The following is a 27,467-nucleotide window of genomic DNA, read 5'->3' on the forward strand; positions in this document are numbered from 1 at the left end:
TCCTTGGGCGGCACCCCGGAACGCTTCACCGCATTGATGATGCCTCCCAAGATCACCGCACCCGTTCCCTGGATGTCGTCATTGAAGCAGGTGTACTTGTGTCGGTAGCGCTCCAGAGCGGGGAAGGGGTTCTTGAAGTCCTCGAATTGAATGACAATCCTGTAGTCACCCGAATTAGCCCCAGTACAGCCCTTGCGGAGCAAAGACTACTCACCCAGGCCATCGTTCCGTCAGGGCATCCATCAGCTCGTCCATGAACTCCTGCTCCTCCTCGGGAGACACCTTATCCCGGCGACTGCCCATATAGAGGGGATCTTCCCGGAACGCCTTGTTGCTGGTGCCCAGGTCCAGCGTCAGAGGCAGAGTCGCCTCTGGCCGGATTCCGGCGCAGGCCGTGTACAGAGCCAGCTTGCCAATGGGAATGCCCATGCCGTTGATCCCCAGATCACCCAGACCCAGGATTCGCGATCCGTCCGTGATGACAGTAATCTCGACGTTGGGCTGCGGCCAGTTGGCAATCACGGCTGCGATGTTGCCTTTGTCTTCGTAACTGAGATACATGCCTGAAATCGTCAGCGACAAATCATTGGAATTGACTGGTAAGACCAAAAAAAAAAGATACCTTCTGGCTGTTGGTAGATCTCTGACCATCGCTGGCAAGCTTCACCCACGACGGGGGTGTAGATCAAGGGGGTCAATTCCTGCGCATGTCAGTATTCGACTGCCACGAACACGAAATAAGAACGATCGCCCACCTACCTTGAGATGGTCGACCACCAAGCGGTAGAAGAGGTGCACATTGTTCTTGCGGAGGGTGCTCAGGTAGAGGTATTTCTCAATGGGCGTCGATTTCAGGGCCAATTGCGCGAGGCCTATCCAACCATCAGCCGTTATCCCTCGTTTGGACATCTGGTCTACCCACATCTTGTCTTCTGGACCTCGTAGCTCTCAGCGCGGGGCGGAGTCAGACCGTACGTTCGCAGGTATTTGCGGATATAGGGCGGGTTGGCGGTATCGAAATTGGCCTCCCTGGCAGAACAACTGTGGTTAGAGTCATGGTCGCCAACGAGTCGCGACGACCGGATGAGCACTTACAGGTGGTTCGCAAAGCTTGGAGGGGGCAGGGTGTGGGCAGGCCGCAGCTGATTGCTGGGGTTGTTGGAGGGCAGGGAGCCGGTCATGTTGGGGGCAGACGACGAAGCTTTCGGAGCTGGAGTCACGGACGAAGTAAAAACAGAAGCTTTTCCACCGCGGACAGAACTCACGAGTGACGGGCACACGCGGTTATGTATCCGACGACGAAACATGACCAAGGCGAGAGAGAGCGCAGAAAAACCCCTGACGCGAGAGCCAGACAGCCGCCCATGAACTTCCCCGTAGTAGTGTAGGATCTCCAGCCCGTGATGCTCCAGGCTCCTCACGAACAGGCAGCGTGATTATTGGGTCCCGAGTCGGGAAGAGTCGGGGTCAAAAAGGACCCGTCGCCTTTGGATGGATGGGGCCTTCGTCTCCAGGGGGCAGAACGGCCATGACGACGAGATCAGACGCCCGCTGCAGATGCCAAAAAAGGTGCGCGTGGTGGGACAGGCGAGCAATCAGCTGTGGAATCCGCAGCGCAGCAAGCCACGCCGACGCCCATGCCCGGGAGTTCGGGACGCTAAGAGTCAGCGTCCCTGTGGCAGCATGGCCGAGTCGGGATGCGAAGCTCTCCTGCGACTCTGCCATAGCCCACCCTTTGCTCACACTTCACAGTGGAGCTTCGAGAAAGCCATTGCCGTCTTCCGTGACGGAGCAAACGAAGAGACGCTGAAATGCGGAGAAGCGCCCTTGCCCGAACGGGACTGGCCCAGGGCGTGCTGTGGCGGCGTCCATTGCGGCCTCTTGCAGCATTTATGAGCCGGATGGGGCTGCTGGCGGGCGTCGGGGCCAGAGAGAGGACAGTACGATGCTAATAATTAATAATACGAATTCCACGATGCTCTCTAGTCGGCAGGGAGAAGTGGCATCAGTTGTGACAGGGCTCAGACTTATCGGCCGAGCAGTGTCGCGCGACCTGCGGCAGGCTAGCAGTCAATGCAACGAGATGAGTCAAGGAATTCCATGATTCGTGACTGGGGCACGACCCGCGTGGTTTTCGGAAACACAGGTGGAGATGCTGTCCGGAGCACGGTAGCCGGTTGAAGGTTCTCCTGGATAAATCCTTGTCGGCTGATTGCACTTAGACTATTGTCACTGTCAGAGACTCGTCTGGGCGCTGAGTTGTGCAGGGTACGAAGTTCTCCGTATGAAGTCTCCTTTCCACGTTCTCCTGTGCCAACAGCTCAATGTGCGTCGCGTCCAGCATCTACTCTGTACTGTACAGTACATCGTTCTGCTCAATTCTAGACCAGCGGCAGGCTTCCGACGGGCCAAACTCCGACTTGGACAGTTTCTCTGGAGATGGCCCCGGAGCCGCACGGGCTCCATCCGAGCCTTCGTCCCGGTTGGCGGCCGGCGCCGAGACGCGATCGGAGTTTCTGCGCGGCGCCAATTTTATCCGCAGGCTGGAATCAATATTATTCGAATTTCCCCGGATGCTGCCCGAGAGCTGCCTGAACGAGTATCGAGCTTGAGGCACGGCTGCTGGGGACGGCAATAAATAATACAACAATACTTCACGAAGACTGGAGAATGCCATGGAAAAAAAATAGAAATAAAAAGTGTTACTAGAACAGACATTACTAGCAGGTATAAGATGCGCTCTACATTATATTATTAACTTTTTTTTTTGAATGTAGGTATATGGACTGTTATTAATATAGTGGCACCAGATACTAGACTAATACATCTGCCGTAAATTAGTATCTATCGATAATCCTTAAGAATTGAGATTCCTGAAAGAAATGGAAGAGATATTGTCCATAAGCAGGCGGACTAAGCAGGCAGAATGCCAGCCAATAGGAGAGTGTCAGGAATTAGGTTAGCGTTGTGGAGGATGATCCTCCGATGCCTCGACGAGAAGTGCACGAATAGTTACAATCTCTGCTAAAAGTAAGACTACCGATACTAAAAACTAATGGCATGTTATGGTGTGATATCGTCCTAACCATCGACATGAACTGCGTAAGATATCCTCCCGATATCATAATCTCTCCACAGAAGCTATCCCGGAGTGTCGCTCCATCGACCTATTAGGATTGTACTGTAGAATCATATACTCGTACACTTAAGATCTATCAAGTAACTTGTAACGAATATCTGCTACGTCTCAAGCCATAGTGACTTGTAGTAAATGGTGTGCTGAGATATTGACCCCTTGCTGGGATGCAGTCAGTGTGGTTGGTCAGGTGTCGGCGGGCGCCAGTCAACAACGTCATGCCAGCCTCACTGGCCATCACGTCTCTGCACCACCTCATCAACCACCCTATCTACCGAGTACTCTGTGCAGTATTCTGTGAGGGCTATCCTCTTCCTACTCCTGCGGGGGTTCAGTGAGCAGTAACTGTTATCCCTCGATTGACCCCTCTTCGACTGCTTCCACTCTCCCGATCCAGATTCGCGATATATAGATAGATTCCCCTCACACGTGCTCCATGGCATCCTGCTGCGGCCGTCGAAAGGCCCGACGCGGGGCCGACTCGGAGCCGCTGCTGCCCCGCTACGAAGATGAAACGGCTCGCCAGCGTCAATTGCACCAGAAGCTGCACTCGTATCAGGTCTTCCGCGCCCTCTCGGAGGGATATTTGCCGTCGACGGAGCAGGCCATCGCCAACCTCCGCACGTTGCTGGCGTCCGATGTGCTCAATCCCCGCAGCGAGGATCTCAGCGAGTCCGGGCGCCTGCTCTCCCGGGACGTGAAGCTCTGGCTGCGCTGCGTCATCGAACTGCTCCAGGAGAAGAACAGTCAGGATCAATTGCAGGAGTTCCTGTGGCATCTCTTCCGATCCAGAGCCTCGTTGGATACATCCGAGCTGGTCAATCAGGCTTCCTACGCTAAGGCGAAGGCGGACACCAAGGCCGGTGAGCGACTAGCTAAGCCCTACGGTTCTACCCCAACATTGAGCTCCACCTCCCCAGACAGTAGACTAACTCAATTTCACCACCGTAGCCTACGACAGTCTTCGCACCGTTGGGGATCTCCTCCTCACCAACGCCGATTTTCGCCTATTCCTCGATGATCTCGCCACGGTCGGTCGCCAGATCTTTGCCGACACGGCCTTTGCTCTGTCGGAGGCCGCCCAGCAGGTGGGTGAGACGGTGGGGCCATCCCAAGAAGAGCTAGACAAGGTCCAAGGAGCGGGCGCGGACGAGGGGCAATGCCCTACGGAGGATGATCTCCGTCAAAAAGCTACCGACATTCCTGCCGCCGCGGAACAAGGCATCTCCCAGGCAGGCCATCAGGCCGTGAGGAGCGCATGGAGAAACCTCTCCGGGGATCAGAGAGATGCTCTGCTTTACCGGTTGAAGCAGACCATTTTGAACCTTCGCACGCGGACCGACTATTCAGACGCAGTCTCGACGCTCTCGCGTCTCGTCCAGCGCTATGGAAAACTGTACGCCAATGCGGCCGAAAACACGCTCAGTGCGGTGAATGAGGATGTCGACGTCAATGCGGACCTCCGCGAAGCCGTGGACCGCTTCTGGGCACTGGTGCGATCGTTTGGAAACCCCAAGGAGTGGGAGCTGCTGGAGGAGAGATTTCATGGCGTGATGAGTCATGCCCACAAGGACCCGGAGTTCGAGCGACTGGTGTCGGAGATTGGGGCCTCCCTCCAGGAGATGTTGACGGATCCGAGCTTCTTTGACTCGGCCTCGGAGCGTCTGGACGAGCTGAAAGATAAGTCGAAAGCGCTCGGGTCTGAAACCGCTCTGCGTCACGACGTCGATGCCTTTCTGCAGCAGATCCGACGAACATTGAAAACCATACCCGACGACCCAGCGGTGGCCAAGGTGGTTGCGGCGTCGAAGAAGATCTACGACGATTTGTGGGGCGCCTACAACAACAAGACGAGCAGCCTCGTCGCCGACGTGGCCCATGTCTTCCTCCCGCTGCTGATTCGTAGCATCCAGCACATCCCCATTCCGCGGCTGGAAATCTCCGTGCCGGAGATGGACCTGTTGGTGGAGAATCTGGTGCTCGAGCCCGGGCGGACTGTTCACAGCTCGTCGTTTTTCCCGTACAAGATCCGGGTCACTTCGCGCACCGACATGGAGCTAGCCAAGGTGCATTCGAAAAGGGCAAAGACGGACCTGAAGACGATCGTGACTGTATCCGTCTCGGGACTGAACATCAGCGCGTCCGAGTTCGGCTACTGGCTCCGCGCACATAGCGGTCCTCTCTTCCGCTTCAAGGACGAAGGCATCGCGAGCTTCTACCTCGACCAACGCGGTATCGACATCTCGGTGGATCTCGAGATCGGACGGGAGCGCCTCGCGTCGCTGATCGTACTTCGCGGGGTCCGAGTGCACATCCACAAACTGGAGTACCAAGTCCAGCGCAGCAAGTGGAAGTTTCTCCTCTGGATCGTCAAGCCGTTCCTCAAACAGCTCGTGCGCCGGGTGTTGGAGAAGAAGATTGCCGAGCAAGTCGTCGTCGCGCTGACGACGCTCAACCGCGAGCTCGTCTTTGCCAGGGAGCGGCTGCGGGCCGTCCGAATCGCCAACCCGCAGGATCTGTCGACGTTTATTCGGGCCGTGCTGGCACGGCCGAAATCGTGGCCCGATCCGAATGTCTACAAACGGATGGGATTTAGTCCGCCGGACCGCGGCATCTTTAAAGGGATCTATGCGCCGGGCAGCATCGTGAAGGTGTGGAAGGAGGAGGCGAGACGGGCACAGGAAGCCATTGAACGGGGGGATGAGAGTGGTGGTCTCCATCTGACGTGGCGGAATGAAGTTTTTGATGTGACGGCGACGAGATGCTAGCCACGAGATAGCTCTATGTCAGATGTCTATGTCAGATGTGTCTTATGTATCCTGTTTACGACCCTCCTTACGGGTAACCTTTACGTTCTTTGTTTTTCTTTCCCTCGTTTCTGTTTACGTATACGTATATTGTCATGACATGAACGACATGAATGACATTATTAATGTAGAATTGAGTGAGTGAATTATAGAAATCAATAATAGGACGTACAATGCATAAGTACTGTACCTTTGCAAATATCTTGTTTCTCGATGTCTAGACTGGCCGCAGAGCATCATATCACGTGACTTAGCGGATCAACATTCTTCCTTTGGCGGCGCGGCTGCTCCATTGCATTGCGGCCACCTAAGCTAATCGCAGCGCTCCGCGATAAGTATAGGCCTGAACTGAACAGGTCTTCCTTCAATTGACGCTTTAGTTTCTTCAGGACGAGTGTTACGTAATACTTCTATTAATGTTTTTTTGTTGACTGGTCAGTCTCCTTGAAGGTCATTAACTAGGGACGCCCCTTTCTTTTTCTTTGTGCTTAAGTATCGGCAAATGAGATAACTGTTCGTCCATGTCGATGTCGATCTGAAACTGAAACAAACCTCTTCCGCTTTGCTTGAAGCGAAAAAAGAAATAGAGTACACCAGCGAAAGAAGCTTTCTCTCTCCTTCCGGAGAGGCAGGCACACCATGCTTCTCTCACGCATCTTCGCCGCGCTGTCCTTCTTACTGCTGCTCCTGCCGCTGTCGCTATGCGCCGAGGACTACTACAAGATCCTGGGGCTGGACAAGTCCGCCTCGGAGCGGGACATTAAGCGGGCGTATCGGAAGTTAAGCAAGAAGTATCATCCGGATAAGAATCCGTAAGCTCCACCTTTGGTATACTTTTTTATTTATTTATTGTGTTTGGGCTTGGCTTGTCTGACGGTGGTTGTTTACAGTGGCGACGAAACTGCTCAGAAGAAATTCGTCGATATCGCCGAAGCTTACGAAGTCCTGTCTTCCCCCAGCACGCGCAAGATCTACGATCAATACGGTCATGAAGGGTTGCAGCAGCACAAGCAGGGCGGTGGCGGCGGTGGTCACGCCGCCCATGACCCGTTCGACCTCTTCTCGCGCTTCTTTGGCGGCGGAGGGCATTTCGGGCATGCCGGGGGTCACCGTAAGGGCCCGGACATGGAGGTGCGGCTCCAGCTGCCGTTGCGAGACTTTTACACGGGGCGGGAGGTCGAGTTCCAGGTGGAGAAGCAGCAGATCTGCGAGTCCTGCGAAGGGTCCGGGGCGGCGGACGGTAAGGTGGATGTCTGCGACAGATGCGGCGGCCATGGAAGGGTGGTCCAGAAGCACATGCTGGCCCCGGGCATGTTCCAGCAGGTGCAGATGACGTGCGATAAATGCGGGGGCAAGGGCAAGACGATCAAGAAGCCGTGTCCGATCTGCCACGGGCAGCGCGTGGTGCGCAAGCCGGTGCCCATGACGGCCACAGTCGAGCCGGGCATGGGCAAAGGCACGCGGATCGTGTTCGAGAACGAAGCGGACGAGAGCCCGGACTGGGTGGCGGGCGATCTGATCGTGATCCTGGCGGAGGAAGAGCCGAAGCTGGGGAAGAACGAGCGGGAGCGCACGGACGGGACGTTCTTCCGGCGAAAGGGCAAGGATCTGTTCTGGAAGGAGGTGCTGTCGCTGCGAGAGGCGTGGATGGGCGACTGGACGCGCAACCTGACGCACCTGGACGGCCACATCGTGCAGCTGGGGCGGAAGAGAGGCGAAGTGGTACAGCCGCTGACGGTGGAGACGATCCGGGGCGAGGGCATGCCCATCTACCACGAGGGGCACATGCACGAGCGGCACGGCAGCGAGGAGGAGTACGGGAATCTGTATGTGGAATATACAGTGGTGCTGCCGGACCAGATGGAGAGCGGGATGGAGAAGGATTTCTGGGCGCTGTGGGAGAAGTGGCGCAAGAAGAAGGGGGTGGATTTGCTGAAGGACAGCGGGCGGCCAGTTAGGGATGAACTATAATTATAGATTACTTTCTGTGGTTATTATATGTATTTATGTGTTTTATGTTATAATAGATTGTTATGATAGAAGAGTTCTCAGTCGAGAATAATGTAGGTATTTTTCCAAGATGTTTAGAGGGTAATGATAATAGGTCAGGATTGATTAGTTACGTACAGTAGTTACCTGTTGGCTTGCCTCGTTTATTCATTCAGCTAGTTCTAAGACTGTGCCTACCTATGTAGGTATGATCTAGGAGGCAGTTATCTAGGTAGTAAGATTAGCTACCTAGGTATTCAGTTTAATAGTTTTTTTTTTGAGTACATCCTCAATTTCCAGCCCTCCCAGCAAATCAAACCAAATCAAAAACCAAAAAATAAAAAAACAATGATTAAGGCCACCCGCAGCTCACAAAGCTTAGTTCTACCCAAGACGACGCAAGGGGGTGCGCTACTTACCTATTCAGGCTATTCAGCTTTTCCAAAGTTTAGGTAGCTTGTTCAGCTGTGATGTCATAAGCTTTGTGATAAGAACTGCTAGTTACACAGGTTGCACAGGATCAACGTCGACACTTTACCGGAAGGAGAGATTTAATGCGATTAGGTGTGTCTGGGTACTTACCCTGGTAGGTAAGTATAGTAATTAAAGTGGCTATATGTAGGTAGGACTCTATCTCGAAAGATCTCGAGGGGTGTGAACTTGAGCTTACTGTTGGTTCAACTTGGTTGGATTGGATTGGATTGGATTGGATTACTGGCGTTATCGTTGAATTGTTACCTAGATACTATTTATTATTGGATTTTGTTGGCCTTGGATTGCTCAGCTAGCTCTGCTCAGCTGGTGATTAACTAGCTAAGCTACCTAGGTAGGCTCTAGGGTAGTATTTATTGTCTAAGATTCCTTGTCACAATACAATACAGTTCTTCTGCCTAGACTAAACTCTACAGATAACGCTGGACTGGCCCAGTACTGTGTGTATATGTATATGTATCTCGTGATTGAGGATATAATATAACTCAGGTTTCAACAACATCCTACAAAATCCAATAAATCTACCTGCTGAAAATTCAGCAGAACTACACCTAAACTACATCTACATCTACTTTACTTCTACTCACCATGTCAACCCAAAAAGCCATCGTCGTAATCCGCAAAGGCCACGCAGAACTCGTCTCACGGCCCCTGCCCCAACTCCGCGACGGCTTCATCCTCGTCAAAACCGTCGCCGTCGCGCTCAACCCCACCGACTGGAAACACATCCACTACTTCGACAACCTGCACGACGTGCTCGTCGGGTCCGACTACGCGGGGATCGTGGAAGCCGTCGGGAAAGGCGTGACCAAGAATCTTCGAAAGGGCGACAGGGTCTTCGGCCCCATGCGTGGCTGCGACGTGACGCAGAAGGAGAACGGCGCTTTTGCGGAGTATATCGTTGCGAAGGGGGACCTGGCGAATAAGATACCTGATAATCTGAGTTTTGAGGATGCGGCGACTCTTGGTATGGGCTTGATTACCGTCGCCCAGGGAATGTATCAGGCGCTGGGACTGGCGAGGCCGGAGAGGCCGATCACGCAGTCGGAGCCGGTTTTGATTTATGGTGGCTCGACGGCGACGGGATCGTTGGGCATTCAGTTTGCGAAGCTGTAAGATGCGACCAGCAGTCCTGAATTGTCCATGTACTGTACAGACAAGGCTGACCACAGTCGATTTGTAGATCCGGCTACACCCCCATCACAGTCTGCTCACCACAAAACTTCGACTTTGTGCGCTCGCGCGGCGCCGTCGCGGCCTTTGACTACCACGACCCAGACTGCGGGCGCAAGATCCGCGAGTACACGCACGACCGGCTACAGCTAGTCTGGGACACGGTGAGCCTGCCAAGCAGCGCAGCGATCTGCGCCGAGGCACTGTCCTCATCCGGCGGGGGCAAATACTACACTTTACTCCCGGAGAAGAGCCCTAGGCGAGACGTCGAGTCGCGCATGACTGTGGCGTACTTCATGTTCGGCGAGCCGCTGCTGTGGAATCCGGCCGTGGGCGTGGAGCAGGCGTCGCAGGAGGATTTCCGGTATGCGGCGGAGTTTCTGGATATGGCGACGAGGCTGGTTGCGGAGGGGAAGGTCAAGCCTCATCCGGCGCAGGTGCATGAGGGAGGATTGGGAGGGGTGCTGGAGGGGTTGCAGTTGATGAGGATGGGAAGGGTGTCGAGGGCGAAGTTGGTATACAAAGTGAGTGAATAGACGAGCGAGTCGTTAGACGAGCGAGATGTTAGTCTTGTAAGTTGATATTAGCAGTCAGTAGAATAGTACATACATACATACATGTAAATATCCATTAAATATCCATATGTGGTAATGCATGTAGCTGCTACGAAGTATTTTTATCCAGAAGGCCGACTTGCAGAGTAAAGAAATGACAAAAGCAAGTCCCTGTCATTTTTTTTCCTATGTACTGTACATACACAGCGCAATAGTCAATAAAAAAACAACAATAAATTGTGCCTAGTATGTAGTATATATAACAGTTGCTGATAGTCAATAAAAAAATAATAATAAAAAAGAAACCAACAACAAATTATATGTAGCACGTACCTAGTAAGTTGCTGAAGCAATACAATTGATACCAGGCTATCATCATCCAATAGGATCATCAATAACATCCAGCACACCGCCTTCCACATGTATGTATATATCAACGGCAGAACAGCCCTACCCGCTAGTCTTTTTTCTCACCGCCTTGAAAATCGATCCATCACTGCCAAGATTGCTATCGCAGTATCCGTATCACGTCGACAGAAATTTATTAATACAACGATATTAAACTGCTCTCGCCGTGGAGTAGTCTGGTTCTTTTTCTTCTTTTATTGAAGCGCTTTCGATTATTTATTTCTCTGACATATTCCAAGAAAAGAGAATTTTGATATAAAGAAAGGAAGGAAGGAAGAAGGAAAGGAAGAAGACAAGACAAGATGGTTCGCAAACTGAAGCATCACGAGAAAAAGTTCGTCGTCGTCGTCGTCGTCGTCGTGCAAAACTGCCATCCCAGCTAATCAATTACATACTACATTCACTTTGATTGTCCACAACTAACACTGTGTTGTGATACAATACAGACTCCTCAAAAAAGTCGACCTCTACACCTACAAATCCGACGGCGGACACCGCGAGCAAGCCATACGCAACCGGTACCTCCTGCAAGACCCTCTCGACTACAAAAAATACAACGTTCTATGCGGCTCCTTACGACAACTGGCGCACAAGCTCTCGCAGCTAGATCCAGACGGGGACCCTTTCCGGAAACAGATCGAGAGCGAGGTCCTGGAGAAGTTGTGGTCGATGGGGATCTTGAAGCAGAACCGTGAACAGGGGGCGGGGTTGTCGCGTGTAGAGCACGATGTTACTGTTTCGGCGTTTTGTCGGAGACGGTTGGGTGTTGTTATGGCTAGGAATGGGATGGTGGAGAATGTTAAGACTGTATCGTTCCCCCCCCCCCCCCCCCCTTTCCCCCTCCCCCTGAGGAGGTAGGTCTGTGTGTGTGTGTTGTGCTTACTGAGGTTTTTAGGCCGTCACACTCATCGAACAAGGCCACGTCCGCGTTGGGACAGAGGTCGTCACTGACCCTGCCTTCCTGGTCACGCGCAGTATGGAGGACTACATCACGTGGGTCGACTCGAGCAAGATCAAGCGCACTATCATGCAGTACCGGGACAAGATGGATGATTATGATTTGATGAATTGAGTGGACAGCTCTTTCGTGTCAATTATGTTGTACGGTGTGGTTGTGTTGTGGATGCTAGGGCAGGGAGGATTGTCTCCTTGTCTATCTATCTTCTTGTCTATCCTGTCAACTTGCATGGTGATGGCGTTTGGGTCTGTTTCTGTTCTGGTCTGGATTTTTGTTTCCTGTAGGTTAGGCAGATATGCAGATAAAAGTGCGCACTGCTGTTCTGGGTTATTATTTAAAAGACTATACTCCAGAAATTGATATGTACAGTACTTAACACGTCATATTATGAACTGAATTGATTACTTGGATTTACTTATATCCATCCTCGTAGATTCGTAAGAAATAAAATAACGATTATGTTTATTATGCTGTATGTATGTACATACTCTCTCAATGCTAATGTCGATGCTAATATCAATGCTAATTTCAATGTTAATGCAACCTTAACTCCGACAGCGATCGATGTATGCAAGCAACCAGCAACCAGGGTATCATTCTAATGCTGATGCAGTCAAGCAGAAGCTCATGCAGTCCCTCCCTGTAAATGCACTCATTAAACTGATAAAAAAAAAGGAAAGGAAAAGGAAAAGAGGAAAGAAGGAAAGAAAGTATGCTCGTGCAAGCCGTGTGTAAGCTGTGTAAGCCGTGCAAGTCATGCAACCCTTCTAGGGAGTCGTCATCGTCGGATCGTAAAGCTCGTGGAGATCAAGTGAGAGATGTCGTACTTCGGCTCACGCAAAACAAGACCATTTATCGCTCTTTCGACTAGAAAAAGACACCTCGGTTGCGCGCTCCTCCTTCTCGTCCGGAATATCCATTCTAAATCGTCGAACGCTCCCCTCGTAGTTGGCTTTGCCATCCTTTTCCTCAAAAAAAGGCGTCCGCCCCCCCGATTGGAGACATTTCGGTGCCAACCGTCGCCAGATGCGCCGGATCCCCCGGTTCGACCGGTCGATCTTCTCGTACTCGCGGCGTCGCGTGGACGGCGACGTCCAGTCGATCACGGTCGCCGGCACAGGGACGTATGGCCGTTCCGGTTCTGACTGGGCCATGCTCGTCCTTCTCGCCAGTAACTCGTCGTCGGAGACGTCCCCGTCCTGGTCGTGTGCCGAGAATGGAGGCGACCGCTGATATCGGACAGGAAACATCGTCGGAGAGGTCTGCGTGCCGGGAGCCGGGGCCGTAGAGGAGCGGACGGGTTCCGCACATTGCAGATCTGTATCGCCGCGCAGTCCGTTTTCCTGGAAGAAACGGCAGCAGTTACGATGCAGCGCGATGAGGTCGTTTTGCCTCTTCTGCGACATGGACGGGGTCCTGGCATGTTGCGAGCTGCGGCGAGGAGTTCTAGTAGATCGTCCCGTCGTGCTCGAGGACGCCGAACGAGGGGCCCGCTGCGACGTCGAAGACGCACGAGACCGGGATTTCTTTGGTTTGGATGCAGGACTCTGCTTGACAGTCGTCACGTCAGAGTCATGGCGACTCTCCATGCCATCTCGCTTGGCGGTAGTCGGTCGTGCATTCGAGGTCTGATCTCTTGCTTCTTCCATGGCCAAACTGGTTGCGTCGATGGCGCTGTAGAAAGTCTTGGTGTCGGAGACGGTCGTCACGCAAGGAGTCAGCGACGCCGCGGTGGTGTCATCGACAACGCTCTTGGGCGATGACAGCACATCCGAGTCAGAGCATGGCGTGGGTGAGGAGGAGTCAGTCTGAAAAGAATGGAGGTGCATGTGCTGGGGGGATGTAAGGTGCTGACGATCGAAGCTCTCGGTGCATGTGAAAGCAGCGCGCGACATGGATGGGCGGCGGGCGCGCCTGGCGAATGGCAGTGAAGCGACAGGCCTAGAGAACGGGCGATCTGCACATGTCAAACCTCACGATTCGCACATGGAAGCAGGGGTGCCAGCTGGCCGCGAGGCCTCGTCTGACTTGTCTGGGCGGAGGATATCTGCCAAGAGAATGACCCCGCGTGATGAGCGCACGACCAGACTCAAGTCTCTGTGGCTGCTTGGCAGTGACCAGAGAGAATCTCTGACGTTGATGCCAAAAATTCTGATATTAATGATGATGTTGTTGATTCAAGGGAGCGCCACCAGGGCCACGATAAGATTAGGGCTGGAGCGTCAAGCCAGGGATAACGATGAGACAGACGATATCAATAGAGGTTTCGCTAAGAAGGATGATCCAGGCAATAATAGAGTTGCTAAGAGAGGACTTGTCTCACCACCTCCGGAATTTTCTCGTCGCAGCCGGAACGAGACGATCAACGCCTCGACAAAGGACGTATATCAATGGAAAACAGACCCTCGGTGGCAAGACCGTGGCGGTGCGGGTGCCGACGATAGAGACAGGAATAACAATGGCACAGAAGGCAGCAACAATTCCCATCCTCCCTCAGGGACCTAGACCTATATACTGGCCGTATACAGGGACAGCCGCCCGCAGTTCCATGGTTAGCGACGCCCACCGACTCAGCGGGCCGCCCAAAGGCGACCCAAGCAGTGGGCAGGCCCCGCATGGACAGTCCATTGACTCCATTCACCGGACGCCTTCGATCACCGCTCCTTGCAAGGCGGATGTGCCGTTTAGCGCCGGTTCCTGGCAGTCACGCACCAATCTGCGCTCACCGCAAGCGCATGAGTTCGCGTTCCAAACGGATCGAGGCGATCGACTGGCTGCGGTGGGCGGCTGTCGCAATCCGCAAAGCCACGCAGCCCCGCCTGCTGTGGCGAGTGGGCCTGTCACAGCCTCAGGTCGAACTCGACAGAACTTCCATAGGTATGTACACTATACAGTTCTCCGTTAAAGTCCAAAGCCTTGACCCGACGCAACTGCCGTGCTACAGTCATGTGGCCTGAGTCTGACAATGCAGGATGGCAGTTGGACGCGACAAGAGCGCTGCCCAACAAACCAATAACCCCAGCACAGACAGACCCATCCAGCATGGACTATGGACTATCGACTATCGAGTCTGCTCACCGCCGTCGAGCTGCCACGACAGCACGGGCGTCAACAAGGCGGTGTGGCAGCCAGCCAATCCAGAATATAGGATATCCACGGAGTAGAGACTATTACTCCGACCGACTTCGGGCTTCTGGAAGCAGCAGAAGCAGGGGTGAAACCACTAGTTCTTTGTTCTCCTCATTCGAATTCTTTTGTGGGCAGTCTACGGAGTACTCCCAAATCATGAACTATATACTCCGTACTCCGTAGTTTTTCAGTAGTGTCGAAAATCAGAACCCAATCCGGGCACATGATCTTCCCATCTTCCGAATCGAATTTCTCGCGCGGAATAATATCCGATCTTTAAAAAAATGAAGTAAAAGAAAAATGCTAAGAAAAAAAAAAGTTTCTTTCATTACTATTATCAAATGTCAATTCCTGATTGCTCGCTACTTAACCTAGGTATATACATACATAACCTAAAATTGGTTTTGGTTCGAACACCTCGTATTCCGTTCAAACTCATTCCACATCACGGCGAATATACTCGGCGCTAATTTTACCATACTATTATGGAGGGTGTCCTCCGTACTGAGTGAGTGAACTGCGGGGATAAATTAACGGAGTAATAATAAAAATATGATCTGTACGATAAACCCCGCAGACCGTTATTAGTTATTGCAGTAGCGTGGCTGACTCTGTACTTCGTATTTTCCTTTCTTTTTTTTTGGCTTTTGACACTAATTAGGTCTCGCATTATTGGTGACCGTTTCTCTCTCACACGCTCTTTGAGCTGTTTAAGATTTGATTGATTGGATTCGGGCATTCGTAGGTAGAACCTGGAACTACTTTTTATTTCCCAAACGGGAATGCAGGTGAACACCTGACCTGACCTGATCCCGCTTGACAGAATAGACATTATTATTAGACAAGGTAAGGAGATAATATCAAAAGAAAACAAAAGGAAAACACAACAAAAAAAATAGAACAAAAAGAGGAGAACAAGAAAGAAAGAAAAAAGACATAAAGAGAAAAAAAAAGGAAAATAGAAGAATCCTCTACAAAGAAATTGCAAGGAAATAAAAATGAAATGAAAATAAAAAAAATGAATAAAGAGAAATAAAGCTCACACCTCTGACCTCCTACTTCTTTCTTTGAGTGGCTGGCAAGACAAGAATGCAGGGTTAGGGATTTTAGGTGCATGGTGTGAGATCCAAGGGATCCTCGATGGGAAGCCGTGGAAAAGAGGTTCAATTCTGTCTACCTAATTCTGGAGAAGACGTCCTCCTCTACTCCGTAGGTAACTACCTTATGGAAACTAGGTACCTACCTAAAAGATATTAACGTCACATGATACTGGCACATGATAACTTGACATCAACTGATATGGAATAATTCTTATGTAGGTGAAAATCATCTAAGATTTATCTGATAGGTATTAATTGAACATATTTGAGACTTATCTAAAGTCCCTGTATGTTGAATAAAAAACAAACAAACAAACAAACAAACAAACAACAGTGAATGATTTCCTGGAACCTCGTTACCTAATTTGTGAACGAAGTCCTTCTTTTCTCTGCCACCTCTGACATCTTGCATTCACTGACTGCAACTTTCCTTTCTTCTATCTAACTAACTTGCCACTCTCACTTGTTCTCTTGCAATGATACTATTGTTCTATCCCACACAATGTCTGGCTCAGTAAATTTTATTCTTCATTTTATTTTATTTATTTTATTTTATTTTTTATTTTTTTTTTCGCTGATTGGGATAGCCTTTCGGAACTTCCAAGGAGCCTATGCATCTTCATCTAAAGAGCCAGACTTCTGTATCTGTCCAGACACGGCAGATCTCCCACAAGTTGTTGTGGAGAGCGGCTGGTGCGAGGCGTGGGATCGTTTGCACAAGGATATGGAGCTGTGGCTTAAGGGTGGTGGTGCGAACACTACTGTCCAACTGGTCATCATACTCAAATGGTCCAAAGAAGGATCAGGGGATGGACGGGTCAGAGGAGCAGCTGAGGTGTTTGATCGAGACCCTGCCGGTAGTAACCCGAGGTTGCTCCAAACCGAGGTATATTAATATATTGTGCAATTTGCTTTTGTTCTAATTACCATATTCAAAGTTAACAAGAATGTATGTACATAGGACATCTTTCCAGTCCCTCCTCCTGCTGGAACACCCCAAAGAATTTCCATTAGTCGCGGTCAACTCTTTGGAGCGCACATTTTTCAGGGTAGAAATCCCAACGATGTCTTCTACCTTGACATACAAGACCTACGCCCATTGGCTACCGAACGGATTCAGTGGATGGGTCTAATTCCTGCGTAGCCAGCGCTATATAACTAAAGTCTAGGTACTGAATGTGCTTTCCGACCCAGCAATGAATCTGCAGACCCAGCCAGCTTTCGCTCAGATCCAGTTCAGTCCTCACAAGGTGTACACAAATTCAGGATTCTCCCCATCGGTCAAGTCAAGCCACCTACTATAGTCAGCCTCCATCTATCATATTGATTCACGTCGATTACTCACTCCTGGTTCTCCAGTTTCACATACTCCGGACTCGCCCGGATCTTGGCCTTCTTCTCGTTCTGCCGTCTGTACCACCACCAGATAAATAACAGGTCCAGCAGACACACCCCGTACACGACCACAATGACTATTTCAGCCGGTACGTATCGCGGTGCGTCCTTGGGTCGGAACGTTTGAGGGCCTGTTTATGTCAGTTCAAGTAAGTGAAAAAAAAAACGCTGCCCGCATACCAATGATGTTGCCCACGCAATATGCAATCAGATACAGCGCTGCCACTGTCGTCTTCTTCGTGTAGCCAGCCACATTCGACGAGATGAGCGACAGCAGCGCCACAAACGGACACGGGCTCGCTTGCGTCATGTAGTACCCAATCAACCGACCGACACTGTTCGACAGCGGCAGGGCGATGATCAGGATCATTCCCACGATAGATGAAATGAGACCACCCGTGCTGCACAGGATCCGCTGTCCAAAGTAGTCGCCCACAAAGCCGTTGATGATCAGCGCAATCACTTCCACCGCTCCACCGGGAGTGCCGTAGAGGAGACTCTGCTCAGAAGTGAACCCGAAGCTCACAATCTAAATCGAATTAGCAATAGCGAAAAGAAAAAAAAATGCTTGTAATTTCTTACCAACTGGCTAAAGAAGTTGGTGATGCCTCCATTGGGAATATCGGCCAACAGCGCATACAGGACGAATGCCCATGTCATCGGGTCCAGCAGCGCCTCCTTAAACTGATACATCTTGAAATGCTTGTTCCCAATCCCCTGCTGGTTGACGCGAACACGCTCGACGGCCAACACGCGATCCTCCTTCGTGAGCCACCGCGCATTCAGCTGGTTGTCGGGAATGAGGTAAAGGAAGGTCACACCCAGAGCAATTGTCAGCAAGCCCGTTACCAGGAAGACGATCTTCCAGGGCTCGATGGCAGACCCGTGTTCCCGTGTTCCCACCGCGATCCCATACGCCACTAGCCCGCCAAAGATCTGGCCCATTCCGTTGAAACTGAACCATATATTCGTCCGCTGTCCCTGCTCAGTCTTGGTGTACCACTATAAGGTCCACAACAGTCAGCTTATCGATATGAACTGGACACTCAGGAGAAAAGGTCGGCCTACCTGAGAGGTCAAGAGAGCAAAACCAGGCGTCACCGCAGCCTCAAACACTCCAAGAAGGAAGCGGATGGCGACGGCCCCGCTGAAATTGGTCACCGCGGCAAAACACGAGAGGATCAGTCCCCAGAGTATAATGCAGGCGGCCGAATATTTGCCAAGGGGCATGCGCTGGAGGAGCCGGCCGGTAGGATACTCCCAGGCCAGGTAGCCTACATCCATTATTAGCTCCTGCTTCTTGATATGTCGACGTCGTTGTACCCACCGAAGTAGAACATGCTTCCCAGCCACTGGTAGTTATCTCCCTTGAGGCCGATGTCTTTCTGAATGCCCATAATGCTCGCATAAGAGAGTGTCGTTTCTGTCCAGAAAAAACGCGTCCGTATTAGCATTCAGTCTGGTCTTCGCTGTTTATACGAGGCAACCTACTGTCCAGATAATTCATCCCGTAGACAACGCACATCAACGGCATCATATGCCAGTCGATGATCCGCAACAATCTCTTGTTGGTGGATTCGTCGATGGTGATCACCTGGCCTTCCAGGCCGGCAAAGGCCTTCATCGCCTCGTCCGCATCGTGCGAATGCTTCAGGATCTTCTCGTCCGGGTGCTTTTGCGATTGCGACACGTTTGCGTCTGCCCTCTCCACATCCACCTCCGTCTCGGCAGGAGGAGGTGGGGGAGCTTTTTCATCGACAACAGACATCGATCAGTCGACCAGAAGTATAAATCCAGGAAGGAGGGGGGAAAGAAAAACGAAGTTCTACAATGAACGAGGCAAGGAAGGCTGTACTGTACAACAAGGGTCGATCGATCGATCAAAGAAACCAGCTCCGCGGAGGTTGCATTGTGGAGGTAGTGCAAGCAAGCCGATCTCCCTTATACCAACACCATGGCCGCTCAGACGGGGTTATCAAGCTCAACGCCGGTAGGACCCTGGACCCGTGGACATCTGCCTGCCTACCTAGCCTGGCAGATAACACACGACCAGTCGAGCCAATGAGACGGTCATGGCGTGCCCCACTCATACTCGTCTTATCTGGGGTATGTTATGTAGCGGCACTGCCCAGGGAACCGACTATGCCAATTGCGTCGTCAGTAGCCATTGGCATGTGTGCATTGGCTCTGTCTCTTGGGGAAGCTCATCGCGAAGGTATAGTGGCGATCCGTTCTCAGTGAGGGAAGAGGGGATTCTCCGAGCCGATTACCAAATGAGGCAGGTCGATTGTCGGACAACGGCCGGGCCTTGGGCGGAGATCGCTCCCGGTGCCGGCCTCAGGCCCACAACCTCCACTGCTATCAGTACCCCAGATAAGATAGCGTATACGGTCGTTACGGTTGTTAATCAGTTTATCAAAACTGAATTGCGAGCAGAAAGCAGTAAGCACACCTGCAATTATGCCAATAATCACAGCAGAGACCGTCATTCCAATAACGCCAATGCAGATATATGGAAATCTCCGCACCTTTGGTTTCGCAACGTGCTAGGTACCTACCAATCACCCATAGACCGTAGACTGAGGACATATATCATTTGTCTGTCTTCCTGATAGCACCTGGCCCTGTCTCTGTCCCTTTCAGGACCTCCAGCTCAGAGTCCCGGGCTCGAGACCCGCAGTCGTCGGTAAAATCCCTGCTTTGTCTGTCCAAAGGATAGAGAAAGGAGACATGGAGGTTTTCGTAGTACCCCTTAGGAAGCTGGGAGATGTGAGCTGAGCCTTTTGTATACACATGCTATATAACCTTTCCACATCCCTCCGTTTCGCTTTTTTTTTTAATTCTACCAATTGAGTGACATGTTGCTTCAAGAAACTGGACGACCATGATGATGCTTTCGTACCAATGATAGCAGTCATTCTCTACTTTTCTTTTCTTTTCTTTTTTTTTTCCCTTTGTATAAAGTCTACTGCGACGTGCCTATTCTTGCAAGATAGGCTTCCCATCCCTCCTGCTGGTACCGCTTCGCAGCTTCGACCGGGTCAGGCGCAGCGTAGATTCCTCGACCAGCGATAATGAAATCCGCACCCCGTTCAATCGCCGACCGCGGTGTCTGATACTGCTGGCCCAGCTTGTCTCCCTTGGAGGACAGGTTGACGCCCGTCGTAAAGACGACAAAATCCTCGTCCTCCGCAGCAGTGGTCACGTCAGACTGCACCTCTGTCAGCGCCCTCGTCGAGATGAAGCCCATGACGAACCCCCTGTATTTCCTCGCATAGTCAACCGATGCTTTCGTGTATTCTCCCGTAGCCAGGGAGCCCTTGGAGGTCATCTCCGCCAGGATGAGCAGGCCTCGGTCCGGACCGTATGGGAAATCTGGTGCCGACACAGTTTGCGCCAGAGCCTCCACGATGCCCTCGCCCGGCAGAACGCTGCAATTGATGATGTGAGCCCACTCCGATATCCTCAGCGCCCCGCCATGGTACTGTTTCTGCACCGTGTTACCGATATCGATGAACTTCCGATCCTCGAATATCAGGAAATTGTGCTTCTCGGCGAGCTTCTTCAGACCGGTGATGGTTTCCTCGCTGAAGTCGGACAGAATGTCGATATGTGTTTTGATGACGGCAATGTAGGGACCAAGACCTGCGCAGCACGGAAAGGAAAAATCAGTATCGATTGCTTCTCTCGAGAAGAAGTTAAGGTCAATTGCGACTGCAACCGCGACGTACGGTCAGCCAGATCCAGAAGTTCCTTTGTCGTGGTAACATCGGCGGAGACCGTCACATTGGTCTTCTTCGCTTCGGCGATCTCAAAGAGCCTCCTTACGAGGGCATTGGGATGTTTCTGCGCGCGGACGCCGTAGGGTTGCCGTGATGCGGAAGACATGGCTCTCTGCTGGCGGAGGGGCAGTCGCGGGGTAATTGGCGGAGGTGCGGACAACTGATAGTAGAGTCAGAAGGCCGGTCGCACCCAGATTGTTCTTCAAATCGAGATCTAGCTGCCAAAATTTGTGGCAATACGAGCGGGCCTATGCAATGGCAAGTCTGGCAGGAAAGTCGAGGTTGATCTTTGCGGCAGCTCCCTTCTGACTAGAACAACAAAATTTCATCTGGGCGGGAAGCCACCACATGATTGGCTCATCCATTATCGCGGAGAAAAGGCTGCAGATTAGAACTACGGAGTACTCAAACATGGATGAACGAAATACAGATTGCGATAGATCAATCTTATGACAGACAATATTTTAGTTATTGCATGTCAGGACGCGGCAAACTTGGTATGTTGACTTCGGGAGGATCACTAGCGAAATTCCAAAAATGTTTCTTGTCAACGACCTCCATATTCAGAGAATAACCAAAGATTCCATTGTTACTGCTACAACTGTGAATATTAGAAATACATCGCCTTACTAAGTTCAATTGGAGGATCAGTAGTTGATCAGCTCCCGGGCGACGCCAAACACCGTCATCGCCCACAGAGCTCCCTGGAAGAGCCAGAAAGTGCCTCCGTAGAATCTGCCTTTACCCTGCGGTTTGCCGGAATAGACGTATCCGTACAGGAAGAGGGCACGGGAGATCAGCCAGCCGGTGCCGACGGCCGCTGCGGCGTTGGGCCACTTCAGACCCGCGACGAGGGTGAAGAGCATCGTCTGAGGCGCATTCTCAAGGAAATTGGCGTGCGCGCGCTGAGCGCAGTTGAATTGCTCCGCCTTGGGCTGTAGATCGTATCGAGTGTTAGCCATGGATTTTGGCACTATGAGAGGTTGTTGTTGTCGTCTTGGGAAACACCCACATTCTCTTTGCACTGTTCTATCGTCGCGTAGGTGTGAGGATAAGGGACCTTGGCCTCCTTGCGCAGAGAAGTCACGATGTTGCCATGGATGAAACTGAGCACGGGGATGGCGCCGAGAGCGACGGCAATGGCGGCGCTGTACATAGCAAGATCAACATCAGCTTAAGCCAGAAGCAGGATTTAAAGATGAGGCGATTTTTCGGGGGTAAGAAAACGAACCCGTAGTTCTGCGGAACTGTGATTGTAATCATTTTGACAGGACTGCGCAATTGTCAGTATGAATCGTAGTTGAGACCACCTTAGATAGATGCTTGTGCAAGTTACCTAATAAATAAATAGTCTTGAAAGTAGGCAGATGCCGAAGTTACGTCACCCCGCCGAAAGGAGCCACCGGCAATGGAGGAAAATTCGGATGAAGATGACAGGTTCCACCTGTGGAGGAACTAAAGGGAAACGGAAAGACGTGCAACAAGCTTCGACTTGAGGCTACTTGTTATTCACTTATTAGTTGCTCGCGGGGGTGATCTTCACGGTCTATTATGGTCTCGCCCGGAACAGGTCGAATTGTTGCTCCGCAGGCCGAGGCCGAGGTATACTCGTTCTCGGAGTGTTTCCCGAAGGTTCGGTTGTGACGTCGTCTCATTGAAGTGATCTGGCTTCCTAGCTTCCCAATTGAGAAGAGATAGAAGATGACGGGAACTGAGCAGGTAAATCGCCAAACAAGTACGATTCAATTGAGTGCGAGACAGTCCATGATACTTCAGACTTGCAATCAGAAAAGCTGCGGTCTTCTCCCAGTAGTAGTGTTCATCAATGGCAGCTATGACAACCAAGCAAGCAATCAGACAGAGTTCAAGAAGCCAAAACAATGGCCAGAAATTTGTAGACTGCGTCTGCATCTTTATATACCTACCTAAAGTAAACCATGTTTAGTGATCATGTGATAAAATATTCCATAGGGCGTAAGTGGCCCTAAATCCTTGCAAAGCACTTAGGTAGTAATCATGTTAACCAATCAGAACTATAGGCTTTACAGGGGCTATTATATTTGTAAGGCTTCACAGGGACCTTATTATAGGTTTTATAAGGGCTTTACTATAGATTCCATGCTTTGCAGGGCTATTACTATAGGCTATATAGTGGGCACCTATCTATCTACCTACCAAACAATTGGCCCATATTGGCTTTTTATTTATTTTTGGCATACTACGTCAATTTTTTCTTTCATGGGAAATGAACATGCTGGTAGCAGGAAATTTCGGAACGATTGTACTCCGTAACTAGGTAGATGAGTGTGAGAAACCTGGGATGGGCTTTCCAGGCTTACCAACCGAGCCAAAAAGATCACTGCGACTAGGCTCTGCAGCCTAGTCAGCCCAGCACCTGTCTATATAGCTGCCTACGTGCCAGGCTCCCCGACAATAAGTCGAGGAGTGGATGCCATGGTGTACCTTTCTAGCGCGTTGGGTATGTACTGGACGAACAGAGTGGAATGCAATTCTCGGCCTCGGCACTTTGTGATTCGAGATCTACCTTGAGATGCGAGATAGAAATTCCCCATGACTGTTCAGGGAGATTCAATGAAGGACTGTGTTCTAGTGCCCTAGGAGGTACCTATGTTTTTGTCCTGGGAGGAAGAGGAGAGGATGAACCATCGATTGATTACCATCACAAGTCTTCTTTCTGATGGGGAAATCCCTCAGAACTGGCATTAATTGACGCCGTTTTTCTCTTCCCCACCTTAATGCCCACTGAGCTTACGCAGTTGAGACTCCAACGTGGACAATATGTCAAACGATACTACTCGACGTCGATCCCGCCGTCTGGCGGATCAGCCACCATCGCGCACACCAGAGCTCGCTCCTCCACGACGACGACGCAGAATCGAACCATCAGCCCCGCCAGCGTCATTCTCGCATCGAGACACGTCGAGCACTGATGTCGGGAGTGAGTTTATCCCTCCAACAGAGGAAGAATCGGCGTCTCTTCCCCAAGTTCCTCCTCCACCTGGGCCAAGGCTTCGAGCACGCGCAGCTCTCCGAGATGTACACATTTTCGACAATCAGACGCCCCCAGTTGAGATCGGAGGACTTCACATTACAAGGGGCATTTCAAACCAGCTTCTCTATGACATGACACGGATCCTCATTGGGGAGGATATTCCTGTGGACTCTTGGCGTTTACAAGACCAAGCGCACCAGAGAGTACCGCAAGATAATAACCCGGTACTACCCGGAAATTATTACATTATCTCAAGTGGTGAGCAGATTTTCGAAATTCCTGAGCAGGGGGCGGGTGATACTCATAGGATCTACCTAGTACCTATCAGGGTCATAGAAGAAGATGCCCTCACGCGAACCGTGAGCAAATTGCCAATGTCGACAAGACACCAAGCCTTTAACGATGCTGTCCGGCAACGCGACCAGGGGTGTGTTATCACGAAAGTCCTTAATGATCCAGAAGACACCCAAGAAGGCATATGGGACAGCTTTCAAGCGGCACATGTTTCCCCCTGGCGTACTCGGGAATCTGGAACTTGCTGGGATTTAATCGCCACATCACCATCCCCGGTCTGGCTGGAGACAATATCAACTCAGTTCAAAATGGCATTCTCCTGCGTGATCACATGCACACCCTTTTCGACACTTACGCATTCTCGATTTCAGTGAAGGTACGTGTGCAATATCTGACTGTCCTCCTTGCACAGACGCATAGTGACCAATCATTTTTAAAATATATTATAGTACGGCTACAAAGTGATCTGTTTCCGTCGCGATAAAGATAACATCGCAGGGACTTACCTGAGTCCCTCCTTCATCACGGACCCCAGACGATCCCCGGACGAACTTCTCAACTGGCACTTTCGCCAGGCTGTGTTGACAAACATGAAAGGGATTGGAGAACCATTCTTTGAGAATGATTTTCCGCCTGGATCGGATATGGTGGGACAAATCTTGAGGGGACCCAAGCCTAGAGAGCGGATGGAATTTGAGCTGTTTATGCGGCTCTCACACTTGATGGATAACAACAGAAACGGCCAGGGAAACGTCGAGAGAGACGGACGGGATTTCGAGGCGAAACGATAAACCTTCTAGTTGCCGTTCTTCTCTTGTATGTAGGTACATAGCGGAGACTCAAAAATTCCAAAGAGGTTGAAGTACATCCTACCTGATAAAAATCCGTATCTGTTATATGTACAGTACACCCCAGTCGGATCTCCAATGCCAATGAATAAAGCAGTGCGATGGCGCGTTACATCGCTTGCTCAAGGTTCGAAACTTAACGGATAACCCCCGGCTCATGTAGGCTGCATGCCCAGGTATATGTGGAGTACGGAGTTTCTCTGCAGCTGCTATGATCTGACGATTCTGATCAGCGCCAATGAGCTTGCCCACTGCTGCGCAATTCATCACGTGGGGCACGTGCAGATAAGCAACGATATCCCATGTTGAAGAGATCGTTAATTTCTACCTTTTAGATTGTTTAATCAGGAAGCTCTCATGTCGCTTATAAGCGTATCATGACTCGTGTCAAGATAATTGTTGCTCTCAACAGATGCAATCATCAGACATGCTCCACTATACTTATATAAATCAATTCAAGATGCTTTATCACGCGAAAAAAAAAATATCAGTGTTGCCCCTAACTTCAGACAAATCAAAACAAATTTATAGACTTTTATATGTTTTGAGACCGATCACACCGGCGTCTTGCTAACGCTGCCGTATTTTGCCTGCCATGCGAAGAAATACAGCAAGGCGCCGAGTGGCTGGCCTACAAGACAGAAGCTCACCCAGAATACGGAATTACCTATGATCCTTCCGGTGGGGTCGTCCATCTTCTCCAGTGGCAGTGTGACAGTGATAAGGGGAAGCTGAAGCATCATTCCAGCGAAGGCAACCCCTGTAGATGATTGGGAATCAGTAAACAGAACGAGGAAAACCTGAAGGCCAATACCTACCAATGAGGTTGTGGGTCGGGACTCCCACGAGCAGCTCGTGGAGAACGGCGGAGAAAATAAAGACCATGACACTGGCTGCAAAGGGATTCCAGCCCCTCCCGACCAGCGGCGAGAAGATATGTCTCTTCATGAAGAGATAGACAGGCTTGTTCCATGAGCGCCAGTACATGCCGACACTCCAACTATTCCACCAATCTGAATAGAACTCGCGATCTCCAAAACGCATCACTTCCGCCAGCGCATTGAGCAGGGACTGGAAGAGAGCAAAGAATCCCGCAAGCCAGATAATCAGTGAGATCGTCGAGAGCTTCATAATGCGTTCCACGATCGAGGTGAAGTCCAGGACTGCAATCTTGTCCAAGGAGTTTCGGAGAACCGGAGCAGCATATTGTGCGGAGGTGAGCCAGATGAAGACCGACAAAACGACGAATTCTAGAAGCCGCTTCCCGACAAATGACCAGCGGATGCACGGCGTTCGAGGATAAACAGGTTGATAGACCAAGGTAGGAGCCAACCAAAAATAGGTCAAATTTGCAATGGTGATGTTCTGCGGGTAGGGACAGGAAGAATATATTTCAGGGACAGTGGATTGGGTCGATGGATTGAGCATCGCATGGCGAAGATCGCGGTTTGTGAAAGCATAAGAGCAGTTCTTGAGCCAAACAATGATCGCGTGGAGTTCGCAGATGGTCCCAATGCCAGGATGATGGATATAGTAATATACAACAAAGTTGGTGACGACCAGACACAGGGTTGCATTCACCGTGTGGGCAAACGCAATGAAAAGCCAGGTCAATTGAAACGCTCGTTGCTCTTTCTCGTCTCCTTCAGCAGAGGCATCTTTCTTCCGCCGTCCCACAGCACCCTTGGCCTGCTGCGCAGCAGCCAGTTCGATTATGTATGCAACAAACAGATGACATGGTACAAGCGCAAAGAGGATTGAGCCGAGGAGGAGGTCTTGTTTTCGGTAGTCGTGACATTTAAGGCAGATAAGGACACCATACTACATCATTAGCAGATCAATGTCAACCGTCGAGGGCCAATATTACCCACCTTCATAAAATTCTCGATGACTAATCGTAGATTCATCACCACTGTGGATGTAGAGTCAGCATCTCTCCTGGTCGCTCCATCATGGAAAAACAGTATTCCTACCTAGAACAATAACCATCAGGTTCCGGAACCCGATGAAACTGGGGTTGGCGGTGGAATCTCTGCTGAGACATGAGTGCCGTATTTCCGAGTGATAAGCCGCAATATGTCGATATTTGCTCCTCTCCTTTGTTTTCTGTGCAGGCGCAGTTGTGTTGGGTGGAGAGGAAGCTTCTTTGTCCCCTGTTCTGTTGGACGACGTCCTATCCGGCGTTGGCATATCGAGGCTCGTGCTAACCGCGGCTTTTGTCATGCTGGCCATTTTAAACGGTTAAATATTGGAGACTGTCCTGGAGAAGTAAAGGGAGAAAGAGTGTATCGGAGACGATCCAGGACAGAATGCAATCGGTTGTGCAAGGTAACCTAACCCAGTCGCGAAACAGTGTCGTGCGATTGCAGGAGCGGTGACGCTGAGAATG

At 50.9% G+C, this 27,467-nt stretch overlaps 10 protein-coding genes across 10 annotated transcripts; 5 read left to right on the plus strand and 5 right to left on the minus strand.

Moving 5' to 3' along the window:
* On the minus strand, positions 1 to 1,181 carry T310_7086 (Malic enzyme; the record flags this gene model as incomplete). The annotated part of the gene is made up of 6 exons (XM_013470102.1): positions 1 to 159; positions 215 to 563; positions 623 to 701; positions 760 to 872; positions 923 to 1,041; positions 1,096 to 1,181. Coding segments are annotated over 6 exons (905 nt in total), but the record flags the coding sequence as incomplete, so codon positions are not given.
* Positions 1,182 to 3,572: 2,391 nt separating this feature from the next.
* T310_7087 (uncharacterized protein) lies at positions 3,573 to 5,904 on the plus strand (the record flags this gene model as incomplete). Its single annotated transcript, XM_013470103.1, has 2 exons — positions 3,573 to 4,059; positions 4,274 to 5,904. 2 exons carry the CDS (start codon positions 3,573 to 3,575, stop codon positions 5,902 to 5,904), a joined length of 2,118 nt encoding a protein of 705 aa, XP_013325557.1.
* Positions 5,905 to 6,582: 678 nt separating this feature from the next.
* Positions 6,583 to 7,914, plus strand: T310_7088 (uncharacterized protein; the record flags this gene model as incomplete). The annotated part of the gene is made up of 2 exons (XM_013470104.1): positions 6,583 to 6,755; positions 6,834 to 7,914. The coding sequence occupies 2 exons, from the start codon at positions 6,583 to 6,585 to the stop codon at positions 7,912 to 7,914; spliced, it is 1,254 nt and encodes a 417-aa protein (XP_013325558.1).
* Positions 7,915 to 9,012: 1,098 nt separating this feature from the next.
* Positions 9,013 to 11,631, plus strand: T310_7089 (ToxD protein; the record flags this gene model as incomplete). Its single annotated transcript, XM_013470105.1, has 6 exons — positions 9,013 to 9,536; positions 9,608 to 10,121; positions 10,478 to 10,487; positions 10,520 to 10,573; positions 11,020 to 11,366; positions 11,455 to 11,631. The coding sequence occupies 6 exons, from the start codon at positions 9,013 to 9,015 to the stop codon at positions 11,629 to 11,631; spliced, it is 1,626 nt and encodes a 541-aa protein (XP_013325559.1).
* A 719-nt stretch (positions 11,632 to 12,350) lies between these two features.
* On the minus strand, positions 12,351 to 13,412 carry T310_7090 (uncharacterized protein; the record flags this gene model as incomplete). Its single annotated transcript, XM_013470106.1, has 1 exon — positions 12,351 to 13,412. One exon carries the CDS (start codon positions 13,410 to 13,412, stop codon positions 12,351 to 12,353), a length of 1,062 nt encoding a protein of 353 aa, XP_013325560.1.
* Positions 13,413 to 13,975: 563 nt separating this feature from the next.
* T310_7091 (uncharacterized protein) lies at positions 13,976 to 14,681 on the plus strand (the record flags this gene model as incomplete). Its single annotated transcript, XM_013470107.1, has 2 exons — positions 13,976 to 14,394; positions 14,489 to 14,681. 2 exons carry the CDS (start codon positions 13,976 to 13,978, stop codon positions 14,679 to 14,681), a joined length of 612 nt encoding a protein of 203 aa, XP_013325561.1.
* A 2,406-nt stretch (positions 14,682 to 17,087) lies between these two features.
* On the minus strand, positions 17,088 to 18,909 carry T310_7092 (MFS allantoate transporter; the record flags this gene model as incomplete). Its single annotated transcript, XM_013470108.1, has 6 exons — positions 17,088 to 17,272; positions 17,322 to 17,670; positions 17,724 to 18,143; positions 18,210 to 18,415; positions 18,469 to 18,564; positions 18,633 to 18,909. 6 exons carry the CDS (start codon positions 18,907 to 18,909, stop codon positions 17,088 to 17,090), a joined length of 1,533 nt encoding a protein of 510 aa, XP_013325562.1.
* Positions 18,910 to 20,106: 1,197 nt separating this feature from the next.
* On the minus strand, positions 20,107 to 22,186 carry T310_7093 (Orotidine 5'-phosphate decarboxylase; the record flags this gene model as incomplete). Its single annotated transcript, XM_013470109.1, has 6 exons — positions 20,107 to 20,855; positions 20,970 to 21,141; positions 21,554 to 21,627; positions 21,669 to 21,858; positions 21,936 to 22,071; positions 22,155 to 22,186. 6 exons carry the CDS (start codon positions 22,184 to 22,186, stop codon positions 20,107 to 20,109), a joined length of 1,353 nt encoding a protein of 450 aa, XP_013325563.1.
* Positions 22,187 to 23,722: 1,536 nt separating this feature from the next.
* T310_7094 (uncharacterized protein) lies at positions 23,723 to 25,021 on the plus strand (the record flags this gene model as incomplete). The annotated part of the gene is made up of 3 exons (XM_013470110.1): positions 23,723 to 24,363; positions 24,396 to 24,606; positions 24,680 to 25,021. 3 exons carry the CDS (start codon positions 23,723 to 23,725, stop codon positions 25,019 to 25,021), a joined length of 1,194 nt encoding a protein of 397 aa, XP_013325564.1.
* Positions 25,022 to 25,855: 834 nt separating this feature from the next.
* T310_7095 (Diacylglycerol O-acyltransferase) lies at positions 25,856 to 27,268 on the minus strand (the record flags this gene model as incomplete). The annotated part of the gene is made up of 3 exons (XM_013470111.1): positions 25,856 to 26,899; positions 26,950 to 26,990; positions 27,052 to 27,268. 3 exons carry the CDS (start codon positions 27,266 to 27,268, stop codon positions 25,856 to 25,858), a joined length of 1,302 nt encoding a protein of 433 aa, XP_013325565.1.
* Positions 27,269 to 27,467: the final 199 nt, after the last annotated feature.

The sequence above is a fragment of the Rasamsonia emersonii genome (assembly GCF_000968595.1).
Source record: "Rasamsonia emersonii CBS 393.64 chromosome Unknown ctg1118621760500, whole genome shotgun sequence".
Classification (NCBI taxonomy): domain Eukaryota; kingdom Fungi; phylum Ascomycota; class Eurotiomycetes; order Eurotiales; family Trichocomaceae; genus Rasamsonia; species Rasamsonia emersonii.